Raw genomic sequence first — 17,782 nt, forward strand, 5'->3', positions numbered from 1 at the left:
TATCTAATTTAATTAAAAGCTCTCAACAGGAAGAAATGGGATTAGGTTGTGTCACCATCGTGATGATATTAACTGCGACTATAATGTTAATGATGAATACAATATGTTTCCTTTTAATGCCCTTCTATATATTGTGCTAAAGTTATTAACTGAAGAGTCTATCAATAGCTGAAATACTTAAGAGGGGGGTGAATTGAGGATTAAAAACTTAGCCCACTTTTTCGATTATAAATATATAATTAATCATTTAAAGTTTATTGATTAAACTTTAACTAATCAACTAATTAACGAATTTAAGCAAATCGTAAAACGAAACAAACGAAAGAGAAGAGAGACACACACGATTTTTGAAGTGGTTCAGTTTCACAAGTCGAAACCTACGTCCACTATTCTCGATTAATAAATTTAGTACCTTTCTACGGATTACAAATTTACTAACCCAACTCGTACAACTAACCCTAGTTGTAACTCAAGTGAGTATCGTTAAATACTCGAGTGACTAACTTACGCTAATAAGAAAGCACTAATGATTCTACTAAAAGTTCACGTTAATGAACGAGTAAGAAATCAATTAAGCACTATTATCTTATAACGATAACGAAAAAACGAATGCACAAGTATAGGCTCTGTTTGGTAATCAGCAGATTGATATTAGCAGAAACAGATTGGTCAAGCAAATTATAAATGACAGATTGGATTAACAGGTTTGACTAGTATATTTCAATTAGCAGATTTAGTAGAAGTGTTTGGTAATTAGCAGATTTTGGTTAATAGATTGTTGTATCTATGAGTAGATTGTTGACGGATTCATATTTCACAATCTACTAATGTGAATATCTTTGGGTAAGCAAAAGATATTGGAAAACAAAGATTGAGCTCCAATCTACTCTTTCAATATGCCATTTACCAAACACTCAAAATAGTAGATTGGTGAGTCAAACATGCTAAAAGCCTTGAATATGCTGAAAATTTCTCAATCCGCCGTTTACCAAACACCCCCATAAGACACACGACCTTTTTCGAAAATAAACAAAACGACTTTCTTGCTTTAAAACACGATTTTTGCTTTTGAAAATAAAATCAAAATTATGCTCAAAGGTCTTCTTTTGAATGTAGCAAAGAGTAAAGTATTTATAGCAAAAGAGGAAGCATGGCACTCGGTTTCAACGAAACCCTAGAGGCCGAAATAATAGGATATGTAAACAAATCATATCTTATTATTTCTATCCTTAAAATCTTAAGAGATAATAAAGAATAACTAAAAGATAATTTTATCAATTATTCTCTTAATATCTTTTCCTTACATTTTAAGATATGATAAGATTTTCCATAACAAAAAATATTCTTATCATATATAACCATATCATACTAAATATAAAAGATATGTTAAGATAATTCTAGAGAATAAAATCTTAACAATAATCAAATTATATTATTAAGCTTACACGAGAACCACACGGCTCATAAGCCTTGTTTTTCGTGAAAACCCTAGCATGGCAGTAGATTAGATTTAGGTTTTAAGAGTGGTTAGTATTAGAAACCCTAATTAGTAATATGACTCAACTCATAAGTTCATTTAACATAATAACTAATCATAAGCTTGAAATAAAACCACGCTTGATATGAATATTGACTTCCTTGAAAAATAAATACTTTTTGCTAAAACAATTAAAAGAACCAAAAACATTTTTCAAAAACAATTTGAAAACATTTTAGTCGTGTATTGTATAAACTTGACATCTCAATGTTATAGTAGAAGAGCTATAACATTGAACTCTTATATAAGCAATGTTATAGCTGTGAGGCTATAACTTTACCAATCTAAGAAGTGCATTCTTACGTTACCATTACGAGATAATCACCTACAATATTCTAATCTTCTTAGGAGAACTTCGAATGTAGGCTACTTCGTTATTCAAGCTTGATCAATCGTTAACCGAGCTTCATCTTCTCATGAATGCTTGAATAATTTTTCAATATCTTGTAATATCTTGATCCGTGATTGAGGGCTTGATCATAATATGATCTTGTATACTTTCATCACAATTCTTTAAGCTTTGCAAATAATAAGTCTAATCTGAAGGGACTAAACAAAGAATTACGCGCAACGAGTATATAGAATGTAAAACACTCTTGACATCATCAAAACATAAACATATATATCTATATGGTTCAACATTAACTATTTCTATGATTAATTATTATTTAATTAATTTAATTAGGATGGTACTAAAATTGTGTACCATTTGATAGCGCCCTATCGCCATACTGTTATGTTATTCACTTCAATTAAGTCTAATATGGTTAAGATATTTCATTCAAAGAGAATAGACCCTAATTGACATCTTCATCCTGGAAGACGTCAATTTTACTCGGACAGCTTTGAAGTTCTCCAATCTAAAACCTGTTATAAACCCAGAATAAAGTTTTTATCAACTTTGAGAAAAAAAAATGTACTCCTTCGATCCCTGTCATTTGTTTACTTTTACTTTTGATACAAATACCAAGCAAAGAGGAGGGGGTCTATTATTAGACGACAAGTAGACAAAATTGAGTATGACGAACAAATTGCTCAAAGACATTCTAAAATAAAAAAGTAAACAATTAACCGAGACACCGCAAAATGGAATATGTAAACAAATGACCGGATGGATGAGTAGTATTCTACTTTGTTACGCTAATGAGTAATGATCAATATGTTACGCAAAATGGAATATTGCCCCTCAAATTTTGGGGCAAGTGTTTGCCTAAAATAGCAGGAATACTAGGGACATGTGAAAAGTGACGGGGCAACTGAGACAAAAACCAAACTTAGTTTTGCCAGGGTTATGGTGGAGTTGAAGGTTGGTCAATCATTACCTAATTGTGTCAAGTTTAAAGATGAAGAAGGTCACCTTGTAGAGTAGGTGGAGTATGAGTGGAAACCTATCATGTGTGCCAAATGTAGAGGATATGGACATGAAATTAAACACTGCAAGCGGGGTCACCTAAGAGTAGAACAGAAGAAACAAGTGAGAAAGCTGGAATGGAGGCATGTACACAGGGATATTCAACATGTTCCGGCCAAATGCTCTGAGATTCAGACTGGTACTGCACAGCAAGGTGCTCTTATGAGTAATGTGTCAGCTCCTATCCAATAGGGACAGACTGCAAGCACAAATAACAAAGGAAACAGTTAGGAGGAAGATGTCAATCCCAAGGATACCAGCATAGATGTTGCTAATACTCCTGATCAAATAATCAATACTCAATAGGTATCATCTTAGGACCAAGTAAGGAAAGGTACTACATATATGCAGGTTTTGAGTGGCAATGGCGGTGTCCCAAAGGAAGGAATAGGGGATATGAGGAGTGAGAGACTGAACTTTGACGATGTTTAAAATTCATAATATAGGTTTTTGGAATGTACGGGGCATGAATGATTCTAATAAGCAACGTACAATAATAAAGTTCTTGCAAAAACATGATATAAGGATGTTTGCTTTACTTGAAACCAAAATAAAACCTAATAATGTCAATAGAGTTACTAATAATTTTAGTGATTGGTGCATTACTACTAATACTAATAAGCACAAAAGTGGGCGCATTTGGATTGTTGGAACCCAGCAAAGTATCATATTGATGTCCATGACTATACTGCTCAATGCATCCATCTTGAGGCTACCTCTCTTCTGAACAACGATAGATTCTTTATGACTTTCATTTATGCCTTCAATAGTATCTCTGACAGAGAAGAATTATGGAATGATCTGCGGAGCTATGCCACCAGTATTCATGGCTTGTGGGCTATGGAAGGGGATTTCAATTGTGTTACTAACTCTGATGAGAGGATAGGTACTAGTACTTCAGATGCAGATACTATACCTTTCCAAGAGTCCCTGGTTGATTATGGCATGATGGACATACAAGCAGCTGGTGCTTTTTTCAGTTGGTCTAATAAACAGCAACCCATTGACAGGGTGTATAGCAGATTAGATAGGCTTGTGGTCAATCAGGATTGGATGAATAAATTTCCTCACATGTATGCTAATTTCCTTCCCGAAGGAGTATTTGATCACTGTCCCTGTGTAGTGACAAATTCTCAACAGGAGGAGAAAGGATAAAGAGCTTTAAATATCTGAATATGTGGGGGCAGGCAAATAATTTCTTGCACCTCATCCAAGCTTGCTGGCAGACTGAAATCCCTGGAATAAGAATGTATGCAGTCACTAGAAAGCTCAAATTGTTAAAGCCCATCTTGAAACAACTGAATAACACGTCTTTTTCTGATATTGAGGGGAAATGCAATGCAGCCGAGGTGAGACTTGAACAACTCCAGCAAGAATTACAAAAAAAATGCAGGGAATTTAAGACTAATGATTCAGGAATATGAAATTAATCAACAGCTTAAGGAATTGCAGAAGGCCAAGTTCAGTTTTCTTCAGCAACAAGCCAAAGTTGTTTGGTTAAGTGATGGAGATACTAATTCAGCCATTTTCCACAGAATTATAAAAACCAAGAGAGTAAGGAATTCTGTTTTACAAGTAGAGGATATGCACGGGAATCCGTGTAACGACAAGAATTCAATACAACAGGCCTTTTTGGAATATTATCACACTCTCCTAGGCAAGAGACACGATACCATGAAGGTGAGCAGCAGGGTTATTAACACGGAGGGTTTGTGACAGTGATCACTGGAGCATTTTGATGGAGCCTGTCACTAATTCAGAAATCAAAAGTACCATTTTTAGCATCCTCAATGAAAAATCGCCTGGACCAGATGGCTTCACTAGTAAATTCTTCAAAGATGCGTGGTCAATTATTAGGAATGATATATGCAATGCCATTCAGGAAACTACTCAAGCAATTGAATGCCACTAATATTACTTTGATTCCTAAGGTGGATAGGCCAGCTAATGTTCTGCAATTTAGGCCCATAGCTTGCTGCAATGTGTTGTATAAGTCCATTTCAAAGATTATGTGCAACGGGCTCTCAAGAATACTATACCTGACTTAATCTGCCAAAACCAAGGAGGCTTTGTCAAAGGTAGAAGCATAATGGAGAACATTCCTATTTGCCAATATCTCATTCGATTGTACAAGAAACCCAATGCTTCTCCAAGATGTATGTTCAAAATCGACCTTCAGAAGGCTTATGATACGGTGGAATGGGATTTCTTAGATCAAATGCTAAAGAAACTCAATTTCCCACCTACTTTCAGGGGATGGATTATGACTTGTGTCAAAACACCTACATTCACTCTGAATTTGAATGGAGAAACGTTTGGGTTTTTTCAGGGCAAAAGGGGGCTTAGACAAGGGGATCCTATCTCACCACTCTTATTCACTGTATGTATGGAATACCTGTCCAGAACTTTAAAGTTTGCTGCCGAAAACTACCCTCTTAAGTTTCATCCTAAATGTGCTCATATCAAGTTGTGTCACCTCATTTTCGCTGATGATTTACTAATGTTTTGCAAGGGGGATAAACTGTCTATTATGACTATGATAAGAGCTTTTGGCACCTTTTCAAAAGCATCTGGTCTGAAATTAAGCCCTGGAAAATCTAATGCTTACTTCAATGGCATGAATCAGAGGGACAAAGAAGATATCTTAGAAGTGTCTGGTTTCAAACAACAAGACTGACTAAGCATGAATGCAGAGGACTCATTGACAAGATTACAGCAAGAATAAGGAGCATTGGGGCTAAGAAGCTCTCTGATGCAGGTCGACTGGTGCTAATACAGTCAGTGCTTTCCACATTTCATAATTACTTGGCCATGATCTTTGTCATTCCCAAAGGGGTATTGAATAGAATTGATGCATTGTGTAGGAACTTCCTATGGGAAAGGGGGCCTATTTATTCTAGGACTCCTCTTATTTCATGATATAAAGTTTGTACCCCAAAAAGAGGAGGCTTGGGCCTTAAGAACATAGCTATATGGAACATTGCTGCGGTTGGTAAACTGGTCTGGTGGATTTACAATAGACCTGACAAGCTTTGGGTCCAGTGGGTCAACCATATCTATCTTAAAGGGATGGACTGGTGGACTTATCAGCCTAATGGGGACTCAAGTTGGAGTTGGAGGAAAATTGGCAGGTTAAAGATCGAATTAGCCAAGGGTTCATACATGAAAATTGGAATGAGAGTTATAGCATTAAAAATGGGTATAACCATCAGGTTTGGGATTCCTGGACTGTACCTGAGCATCGAATTATTACATGGCTAATCTATCAAGATGCTATTAACACAAGAACAAAACTACAACGACTGGGGATTAGTGACAGGGATACCTGCTGCATCCGTGAGTAGGAACCTGGAACTGTACAGCACTTATTCTTTGGGTGTGTATATAGTAGCCACGTCTTAAGCTATCTGGAAAACTGGTTGATGATTAAAATCAGAAGAACAGAAACTCTTACTTGGCTGATTGTGTGCAGGCGTACCAGACTGAGGAAGAGGAACGTTAGAACAATGATTAATGCTTACCTCTATTATATCTGGCACCAAAGAAATGTTTGTAGAATAGAGATGAAACTAGATAAACTAGGAGATGTTGGAAGTAGGATTAAGAAGCTAGTACAGGAGATATGTAAACCCCCTCATCAAACGACCTGTTAAGACTGGTGATCAGCGGTGGGTTGATCGATTTGAGCAGAGGTGAGTGGCTGAGGAGTGCTCTGTGCTGATGGAAGAAACGTCATGTGATCTAGATTTTTATATGCTGATATGAGAAGAAAAACAAAGACAAAAATGGAGGAGTATGGTTATAATGTGATGCTAAATGAGCTGATGTAACTCTGTATCTTAATGCTTTTGATCCTTTTGATGTCCCCTAGGTGCTTAAAGTATGACTTGCACCTCTCCGTTGTACTCCCTCCTATTCCGAATAAGTGTCTCATTTGGCTAATGGCACAAAAATTAAGGAATATAGTTAAAATAATGAAAATTATTGTATAGGGTTAAGAATATAGGAGTTAAATAATGAAAAGTATTGAATATGATGGGTTAGGGTGATTGAGGTGGTAAATAAAGAAAAGAGTCAAGGGTAGGAAAGTAAAAAAACCATGTCCAAATATGGCAAATGGAACAGTTATGTGAATAGACGGAAATAACAAATGGACAGTTATTTAGAATAGGAGGGAGTATATTTTATCATATATATACAACTTTACATTTTAGCAAAAAAAAAATATATATGTTACCCAAGCCTTTTTTTTTTATGTTTTTGGTAAAATGAAGCAAAGAGCAATACAATACTTCCTCCATTCAACTCCACTCTACCATGTTTGATTTTGCACAAGTATTAAGGAGTTAATAAAGAAATGAAAGAAGTATAAATGGAATTGTGCAAATTACTTTATTAATGCATAATGTGTGGGTCATAAGAGTTTTGATTAAGCATTATGGAAAGGAGGTGGGTCATCTAGTTCTAGTGACATTTCTTGTAAATAGGATGGTGTGATAAGGACAATATGGTCATTTTACTTTCTTTTTATAGTAAGTGGTAGAGTGGAGTTGAATGGATGATTATGGAAAGGTGGTAGAGTGGAGTTGAATGGATGAAGTACAAGACAAGGGAATTTCAAATCTACTACTCCCTCTTATTCTCAATAACTCTCCCTGTTTATGGAGGGCACGAGAATTAAGGGAGGGAGTATTATATGGTAAAGTATTGTAGTGGGGTATAAGATTGGAGAGAGGGAATGTATTGTGTGATTAAAATAAGTATTGTTGTGGGGTAAGGTGATTAAAATAAGATAAAGTATGAGTATTGTGGGGTATTGTTGTTGGGTGGGTGATTAAAATAAGTATAAAAGTTTGTCAAATAAGAAAATAGGGAGAGTATTATAAGTAGACGAAAAAGGAAATAAGGAAAATTATTGAGAATAAGAGGGAGTATGTACTACTACGTTAAAACGAGTTTGAATTTACGTTAGTATAAAGTCATACAACCATAAACATCTCTTCATTTAGTTTTAACCGTCTTCAAACATTTAGTAGTTAAGCTCAAGTGACTCCTTATGTGTTTGGCTAGTTGGGCGTACAGAGTAAGGATTCTCTTCATTTCTTTCAGGAGGTCTATTACTTTTTCAATGGTGCGGTTAACTCTAGACTTGATTGATCGAATGGTTGTAAGTTTACTTGGGAATGAAAATGATAAATGAGTGCAGATGGAATATATTATATAATATAATAATTTTTATGAGGAAATGAACAAAAAGAAACGGAAACAATCATTTCCTGGACAGAAGAGTTACTAAACATTCAAACACCTTAACAAGTTCTGTACTTCGCGTCTAGCTTATTAGGACTTAGGGCTTACTTGGGATGAGAATAATTATTAAGGGAGTAATAAGAGCTAAAATAAGAAGAAATGAGAGGAGAATGGTGCTTTGTGGTGGTTGTGGATGGTGAAAAGAGGAGGTGAGAGAGGAATTATTACCTCTTATATGGAGGTAATTATTACTTAGAAGGGGGAGTTGGTTAACAATTACTCCCTTAATGGAGGAATTATTACACTATATTTCCCCATTTTTATCCATTTCTATCTCCAACCCCATCCATTCCCTTCATTTTTTAGTTCATTTTATCTCTATTACTCCCTTAATTATTACTCTCATCCCAAGCAAGCCCAAAGGGCATTAGCAATAGATGAACCTCCAAGAGGTTTGTTCTCAAGCCACATAAGCTAGTATACAAAATCATTTACCTACAAACCTCATCCCAACAATAAATAAACCTCTTCAAGGTTTATCACATGACCCACTTTACTATTTCTTCTCTCACATTCTCTCTCCACAAACCTATATATTATATTGTAACCCCTCTCATCCATGAACCTCAATACTCATGTCCAGCAATAGAGGTTTTGTAGACAAACCTCTAAAATAGTTGACACATCATCTTACAAACCTATTGACAAACTTCTATTGCTAATGCAAGTATTAATACTGCACTTCCAGCATATCATCCACTCTGCCAACATATTTGGACACGTCATATAATTATCAAATTTAAGTTACACGAGCTCTGACGATTACCCTGACCATATTTTGATGCAATGTTTTTGACATACATGAGATGTGAAGATTTGATACCGCAGTATTTAAAGTACAGATTTGCCACCACCGCGGAAAACAAACATCCAGAAGTTTGAAGTTACGGTTTAGCTATGTACAACTATAAATCACACAAACTGTAAAACTAAACAAAACTTATGAATGATATAGAATTCCATGGTGATTCAATGGGAGTCGAAAAAACGACACAAGTGTAAAGGTGACTAATTATACACTAAGCTGAGGAGCAAGCTTCAGCTTCTGAGGAGAACTCAGCACCTCCAAATCCAGCAAGTAGTTGAAGAGATCTCGTGTTCTCGAACGAGGCATCATGAGACAAGTTACAACATTTTTCTCATTACATAACAGCACATTATAACAGTATATGTATATACACATCCAAATTTTAAAGCCCTTCTTAATTAGATTTTTTATTTTCCTTTTTATTTTCTTTAATTTTTATCCCAATTACTATCCTAAAAGACTTGCGGTAAAAGGAAGAATGATTCACAGTGGCAAATGACAGTGAAACTTTGATACAAACCTCAATTTTAGACCGGGAAAGTAGTCAATCTGAACAAATAGGCAAAATTCAGATGCCTTAAAACCCTATATTTCTACCAGGACTGATGTCTTTCCTGTAGTTGGTCCTCGGGATTAACAGTGCTCGACAACGACAGCTCATGCAGATCAGTTAGCATCCAGTCTTCGCCCGTTTGACCACCAAGAACTATAGCCCGTGTGCCCCCAACAACACAAGTACTATGTCCCCAAGCAAACCTTGGAGGTCGTCCAGGTACATTTAGGATCCTCCAAGTAGGTTTCTCTTCAGTCGGATCCAGAAGATATAGCTGTGAAGCCGAGTGAAGACCCGCCACCGACCCACCAAATACGAGGATTCTTCCCCCTGGAAGGCTTACGGCAACATGGTCCAACCTAGGAGGTGGGGCCACGCCTCCTGGGTTTCCAGCACCCGGCATCCCACTTCCAGTAACGCACCGCCAACAAGGCTCGTCCTCGCTCAAATCCATGGTGTAAACATCGCTTGAACGAAACCGAAGTGGGCCGCTCTTAGCTAAGCCGCCAAACATTAAGATTTTCCTCCCCCCATAGACTGACAATGTGTGGCCGAGACGGGAAGGAGGAGCCCATGCCACAGGGATTTCTTGCCAAATGGGTTTATCCATTGATATATCAAGCAGAAATGTGTCACTTAAGAGTACACCAGAATCTGCACATCCACCAGAGACGATTAACTTGGTTCCATCAAGTGTGCAAGAACTGTGCCATGACCTAGGAAGAGGTGGGCCCAATCCGGATATTTCACGCCAGGTTGGTTGTTTGGCATCCAAATCAAGGACGAACACGTCATTTAAAAGGCCCTGGGTTCCACAGCCTCCAAATACAACTAGGTTGGAACCATTCATACAGGAGAGAGTATGACCCCAACGCCCGGGAGGAGGAGAGCTCACTTTGATATGCCGCCATTCCGGGTTGTTAGCATTCAAATCCAACACAAACGTATCATTCATTGGCTCCATGTTGACTCCCTCTCCACCAAATAAGACAACCCGATTCCCTACAGCGCAAGCACTGAAGTTACACCGAGAAGGCTCAACTGCACCCCCGACGGTCACTTTCCTCCAAGCAGCCGCCTCAAGGGTTGTCAGTTCTCGGGCCAGCCGACCCCATCCAAGTCTCTTCGTGCCAGGAACAGCTTCTAGAACACTAGTTGTTTCAGTACCCCATGCATTCTGACAGACCATTCTCCAAAGATCTTCATTCTTCGAAAGTGCATAAAGTCGCTTACAAACGGACCCCACAGCAGCAAAATCTCGAGGAGTTAGCCGTGAAAAAACCTTCAATGCAAGAACTTCATCACCAAGCTGGAATAGCCCACAAAGGTCAAGACAAAAATTCCGGTCCCGAGATTGAAGAGGTTGAAATGTTGAAAGACTAGACCGAAATAGATCAGATGACCTCATAGATTCCTTCACAGATAAGCTAGGAACCGAGCCTAAATCGATATTAGTGTCTGTGAGCAACTGAATACCAATAAAGTGGGTTATGATTTCATCATCTCCTAATATGGGCACCAGCCTTAGTCTGTTTATTACGGGAGAACCATCTTTCCTAAAGTTTAACAATTCGCCTTGGAACTCAATCCCGTCTTCTAGGCACCTCCTTATTTCTGAAACAACAGCAGAGTCTACTAATGGGTGCCTTCTTTTAGCAAAAGGACCTCTACATTGGAGAAACCGGCTGTGATACACAGTAAACAGAGTTAATTTCTTGTAGAACAGAAATTATAACAAACATAAAAGCAAAGATATCACTTTATATGATATATAGTCCCATCAAAGTTATCATGCCATATAAACAGTACGAAATACCAGAGTACAAACAATTAAAAGTACGTAAACCCCAAGGAAAGGAAAGATGTCAAGCATATCAACACCCAGGCATCACTTTTTCACCTATGTATTGCCATGACCTCTAAGGCCCCTCCCCCTCTTTCACCCCCAGAGACCCATAATCCCACCCAGGAAAAGTGTTCATGGCACATGAAAAATCTATGTTCAACAACTAGTCACCCATGGAAATGCGTAGGGAAAATCCACCCAACCCAACTACCCAAGCAGTCGACAGTTATCATAAGAGGACCAAAAAGCGAGGTCACTTGACAGAAGTTGACAAAAACTACGGACGAATTGAGAAAGCTATATATAATGATATTATTTCTCAAACAACACTGTATTTAAGTATAAAAACACTAAGCATATCATATCTATATATAATTTGGTTTTGGAGACGTGTCCCCGTACTCCCGTAGCCATTTTGTCACTTTTTTGGGGTGCGTGTGTCAACAAAAATCATCATGCTGGGACACTTGCACATGTACCCATGTTCATCAGTTCATGTACCGCAGTCCCGATAAAATAGTATAGGAGCAATGACTCAGGTCTGAGACCCAAAGCTCAAACTTCGTATCTAGGATATAAAATATCCATTAAGTAAATCCCTACTCTCTTGCATGCACCAATTACAAATAAATAAATAATACAGTAACAACAAAGAACCACACAGCAGCCAAATGTTGTGCTCCCAGACTGCTGACTGATCCGTGTGACAAAACAATAGAAATTTGATCATTTCCTTTCACATTCATCTACCCATTGTCGGATGGCATGGGGAGGCTTATCTCGTTTTGGTAGCCTTGTGGAGTTGTGGATGGAGGCCAATCTTAACTCTGACTACGGTCAACTTTTCTCAGCGTGAAAAGGCATATACCACTTCCATTTCTTTAGCAAAATAAATATAAAAAAGTAAGCAGCATAGCTAATGAGTTGGGAACAAACAAAAATGTTGCTTGCCACAATACTCCAAATAAAGATGCATGTTGTCTTTGCTTCATTTTTATCAAGTGCCAAGTGCCAACAAAGAAGCTCCGGCTCCAAAGAGGGTGCTTCAAGTAGGTTGGGGTGTCAGGACTCGGGCATACACAATTCCTTACAACAAGAGAAAAGCTGTCTCCAATTGACCATTTGCCAAGAGAGGGACGCCCATATGTTACTTAAAAGACAAATTGTTTGTCATTTTCATTTAATACCCTACAAGCTTATAAGATGATTCTTCTTCTCTACTAAAAAGGGATGGGGAATTGTTGCTTCATAACAACATTACCCCTATGGCTCCTGTCAGTGACAGGACAGGACAGAGGTGTGATGTACGCAGCATAACTTCTATGTTTTGGAGGGTGTTTGCCGATGAGCCGTAATTAAAATGCATCAATATTCCACAATTCGCGATATAAGAAGCATAGAGAGCTTACTAAGCAAAATAACTTGTGGTCCCAATCTTCTGGTTAATTATATTTCCTAGCGGAAACTTTTGACCAATTTTAAGTGTTTAACAGATGTGCCCACGTAAATTTAATATAGAGAGTATACATAACAGAAGTACAACACTCGGCTCTATATCAAATTTATTGTTTGGTTTCAATTTAAGATGTACCCAATATTAATGTCCGACTTTCCATATTAGGATTGTATAGGTAGACCTGATAAGACTACCTCTGTAATAAAATTATTGTCTGGTCTTCAGTTTAAAAAATTGGTCAATTTTCCACCATAAAGATTTCTATAGGTACATTTGAAGGCTGTAACTAACAAAAGTCTCTCTATATCAAAATTATGGTTTGATTTCCACTTTTTCACCTTAGGATTTTGTATTCCAATAATGCACCGTATTTTCTCAAACTACCTTCCTGACGGGGGTGTTTTGATAATTTTGTAGTTTCTTGAATATGCCCACAGTTAATAGTAGCCAAATAATTTGGAAGCAAAACCAGTATACTTGAAATGAGGCGCCTAATGTTGAGAAAATATGGTAATCAGTTATGGTTTAAAAAGAAGTAAGGTACCTTCAAGCATGTTAAACAATACTTCGTAGTAAAACACCACAAAACTTTATTTAGATACAAAAAGAGGATGGAATGAGCATTCCATTTCAATTTTCAAATGTCGGAAGGATTTGGATACAAAAAGAGGATACAAAAGAGAATCAATTTTTTTACCAAATATTTCAATTTTCAAACTTTGGAAGGATTTGAATTTGCTTGACTAAGGATAATGCTGTTTCTCTGTATTTAGGAACAGACAAACAGGGAGTACCAAAAGGTCCCTCTTTGTTCCTTCATACTTAAACTATTGTACAAAGAGCTAAAAACCAACCCACCCAAATATCCCACATCATACCCAAATAAGAAACCTACAAGGCCGCGAACTATGCTAGCTCAAATAAGACAAGCACATCATACCCAAATAAGAAACCTACAAGGCTGCGAACTATGCTAGCTCAAATAAGACAAGTACAGATCTAAACCATAGAAAATAGAGTCAACACAACTAGCAAAGGATTAATATTGCCTCCATACAAAAAGACGGACTAAAAAAATTATGTACATAATATTGTACCTTAAGAATATTCTTAGCCAAAGAATTGAATTGCTCAAAATTCAAAACCTCTACATATAAATTTATACACAATGTGAGGACATAATTAGAATTTAGAAAGCATGCCGGCTATTGTTCTATTCGGCCATAAGCAACAGCAAGGTCGTAGCAGAGGCATTTATGGCGCAATGACCAAGATTATGCAGTGACGAAAGGTAGCTAAAATCAATACTTCATACCTAATTCCATTTCACGCACATATTTTTTCATTTTAATTGATAAGTAGAGTAGCAAGATTAACCTTTTGTTTGGATAGAAAAAATAGAGGGGACAGGAGCGGAGGGTGAAAGAGGGGAGGGGGAATGAACGGAGGAACTTTTCCCTCCAACTCTTTCCACTGTTGGAGGGGGGTTAATTTGTCTTACAAAAGGGAAATGGAGGGATCCATTTTCCCTACCTCCAAATTCTTCCACCCACTGTTGGAGGGGGGTTAATTTGTCTTACAAAAGGGAAATGGAGGGATCCATTTTCCCTACCTCCAAATTCTTCCACCCCCATTTTGCTATCCAAACAAAGAAAATGATCTCCCTTCACTCCCCTAACATTCCTTCTAAATTCCTCTATCCTAAACAAAGTCTTAAGTTATCCACTTCTGATGAAGCCAAAATCTCATTCTTGGAACTAGATTATGACAGAAAACAGAAAAATGGCTAAGTGACCGTTGGGTTTCTTTCTCCTGTGAAGTAACAATCATTTGATGCATTTTCGACGCAATTTTCAGTTTCGGTTATCGAAAAACTGTCTTTGTATTGTTAGCACGCAGGGAACACGCGGAAGGCAATAGACTACTTTACCTCACCAAGTATGAAGCTCTTAAGGCCCTAGGGTATTACACTTTTACTAGTAAGGGTGTTCAAGATCCGAACCGTGAGTTTAGTAAGGTGAACCGCATTTACGGTTTGGCTACCAATCGAACCATACCAGCACCGGTTGAAGCGGTTCTTTATAGTTCGGCGAACCACTCAACTTGGTTTGGTTTTACGGATAACCAAGAACTTTTGCCTACAAAAGGCCCTTAAAAAGGGCCAAAATAAAGAAACAAAGTCTCGATGATATTGTGCTGTGATTCTAACAATAGAACTACAGAAGTAACAATCCGCACATGCAAAAAGATTTAATTAGAAAATAATGAAGTTGGTAATTTACAATGTTGGAATCTAAGGTTTCCGATCCGCACTGCTCGAGCACTCGAAGCCATAGAGATTTTGTGTCTTAAAGTAAAGGAGGAAGACCGATGAGTACCAATGGAGGGAGACCGGTGAGGGCTGAAGGAGGGTCAATGAAGGGAGACCAGTAAGTGCTGAGGAAGGGTGAATGAGTGCCAAGGGAGGGATGAAGAAGCACCAAGGGCTGAAGGACCACAGGAGAGCAGAGACACGAAAGGAGGGGGTCTGATGACCGATGGCCAAAGATGCTAATTAAAAAGAATATGAGATCTATTTCTCTCTCTTTAGTTTTGGGGTTGTGGCTATGGGGAAGAAAAGGAGGTTGATTTAGTTTAAGGGTTTTTCTCCTTGAGTACTCAGGACAACCGCAAGTTCGGATTTTTTTAAGCAAATTAGTGATGAGTGTTTTTTCATCAATTCGGTTTGGTTCACCGACAATGCAAACTAGTGAACTGAAACCAAACTGACTTCCCTCTAAAACTATCGATTCAGTGAGCCAGTGTAGCCATTTAGGTTCAACCTACAAAATGCATGGTTTTTAGTTTGATTTTTGTGGTTCAGTTTTCTTAACAACCCTAGTTATTGTTGGTGTTGGATGAGTAGCAAGATTAAGGCTTCTTGACAAACTACAGAAAATCGGTAGAACTCACATCTGTACTAACTGTGCTAGAATAGCATACCTTCAAATCTTCCTACAACAGCTTCAAAGTTTCTAACCAGTCTTTACCCATAATAAACACTCATATCAGCTCATGATCCATGTTTTTCATATCTAATAAAGAACCACTTTGCTCCCATAAATAATTAACAACAAAAAGATTGCAGTTACAAGTTACAGATCCAGGATGAACTATGGAAGTATGCAGGTGAAATTAACATCAAATGTTCTAAATACCACAAACTGCGAAACTCGCATTAGCAGATGTTCTAAATACCACAACTAATACTTGCCCAATTCAAGCACTGGTTATCAATTTTCTCTTTTCCGTTTTCCCAATAAGTAGCACCAAGACTAAGTTCATCTACAATACAGTAAACTGCCATCAAACTATTAAAGTATGTGAATTTCAGTATAGACATCAACAACCATCTCCTCTTACACTAAACAGTTCATTAAGAATGTTTGAATTTTGAAACCTCACAAGTTTCAAGAAATTCGTCTCATGATTATACTCAATACACATCCGAGATCCGACAACAAACCCCCTCCCTATTTCCCCGGAAATATTTTATACGAGTAGTTTTATACAACAAATTCAGAATTTTCCTTCACTAATTGCAGAAACCCAGAAACCTCACCACATATTTAAGTTCAATAGACAATCCCAACAACAAACCTCTCCTTATTTTCTCCTAAACATCGGTTGATTATACCAAAAATCACAACTTTCCTTCGTAACTAATTGCAAAATCATAAAATACCCATATCATATTATGGTTCAATACAAAATTCCCACCAACAAAACCCTAATTATTTCTCAAAATTATCAGTTAATTATAACAGAAATCACAACTTTCCTTCATAAATTGCAAAACCAGAGAAAACACACATCACCAAATGCTCAAAACCACAATAAAATACTCCAAAAAAACATCAATCATTGCAAATAAAATCAAATAAAAAAGATTAAAAATTACCAATTGCGACCGAGAACATCTTCAGCTCGATATCCAGACACCATTTCAAAGACAGTATTCACATAAATGATAGGATGATCAGGCTCAAGAGCATCCGTTACAACGAAACCACACGGCGTCGTTTGAAGCAAATTTCCCATAGGAAAAGGAACCCCACCACCTCCATTATTAAGTAAAAAACCTCCAAATTCTTCTTCTTCTTCTAAACTTTCTTCTGAACTACTATCCCACTCCATACTTTTCTCTTTCTTCAACAAACCCTATATTTCCCTCTTTATTGACTACCCCATCAGAGAAATCAGCTAATTGAACTAGCTGATTGGAAATTGTTTGGTATTAGGGTTTGTGAAAAAAAAAAAAAAAAAGTGATTAATTAACTAGAAAAGGGTTTAGATTGAATTAAGAAGAGAAGAACAAAGGGGAAATCATAGATTGTTTGAATTGAAGAAGTAAAAATGTAGGGATAGAATTGAGAAAAAAAGGGGAAAATTTGGGGATTGAAAGAGGAGGATATTCTGATTTCTGGGTTGAGTGATTTTACCGACTTTTGCAAGCTGGGTCTCCGGTGGTGTATGTGACACATATCAACTCTTATCTCTCGCTAATTTGTTCCAACTTTGTGTGAAAAAAAAAAAAAAAAAAAAGGGTTGACATCCATTCAAGTAGGTCGGTTCGGGGTGATTTAGGTAGATGTGGTAAATTTGAGTTGATCTTAAAATTATTTTTGACTTAATTGGTTTGAATCTAAACAATATAACTTGAAGTTGACCCTAAACTTGAGCGTGACCTACAAATGTTCGAAGTTATGTGAAATTACCCCCAATTTATTAGTTTTGATATGATTATGACTTGAACTAACCCAAAACGATCCTAATTGACCTGACCGGAAATGACACAAATGAAGATGAACGACTCAGAACA

General features: G+C 37.3%; 1 protein-coding gene and 1 long non-coding RNA gene across 4 annotated transcripts; both read right to left on the bottom strand.

Moving 5' to 3' along the window:
* Window positions 1–2,114: 2,114 nt before the first annotated feature.
* Window positions 2,115–6,880, bottom strand: LOC141605849 (uncharacterized). 3 transcript variants are annotated; one of them, XR_012526504.1, is made up of 5 exons: window positions 6,470–6,876; window positions 6,274–6,363; window positions 3,865–4,184; window positions 2,895–3,147; window positions 2,115–2,404 (listed from the first exon to the last, which is right to left on the bottom strand). It is a non-coding gene; the product is annotated as an uncharacterized LOC141605849 (long non-coding RNA). The 3 variants fall into 3 exon arrangements; XR_012526505.1 differs by having other exon boundaries at window positions 2,115–3,147; window positions 6,274–6,355; window positions 6,470–6,880; XR_012526503.1 differs by having other exon boundaries at window positions 2,115–3,147; window positions 6,470–6,877.
* Window positions 6,881–9,014: 2,134 nt separating this feature from the next.
* LOC141605850 (adagio protein 1-like) lies at window positions 9,015–17,484 on the bottom strand. The gene is made up of 2 exons (XM_074424764.1): window positions 16,862–17,484; window positions 9,015–11,304 (listed from the first exon to the last, which is right to left on the bottom strand). Exons 1-2 carry the CDS (start codon window positions 17,095–17,097, stop codon window positions 9,660–9,662), a joined length of 1,881 nt encoding a protein of 626 aa, XP_074280865.1. The 5' UTR covers window positions 17,098–17,484; the 3' UTR covers window positions 9,015–9,659.
* Between the last annotated feature and the right edge of the window lie 298 nt (window positions 17,485–17,782).

Source organism: Silene latifolia, chromosome 10, assembly GCF_048544455.1.
Source record: "Silene latifolia isolate original U9 population chromosome 10, ASM4854445v1, whole genome shotgun sequence".
NCBI lineage: Eukaryota > Viridiplantae > Streptophyta > Magnoliopsida > Caryophyllales > Caryophyllaceae > Silene > Silene latifolia.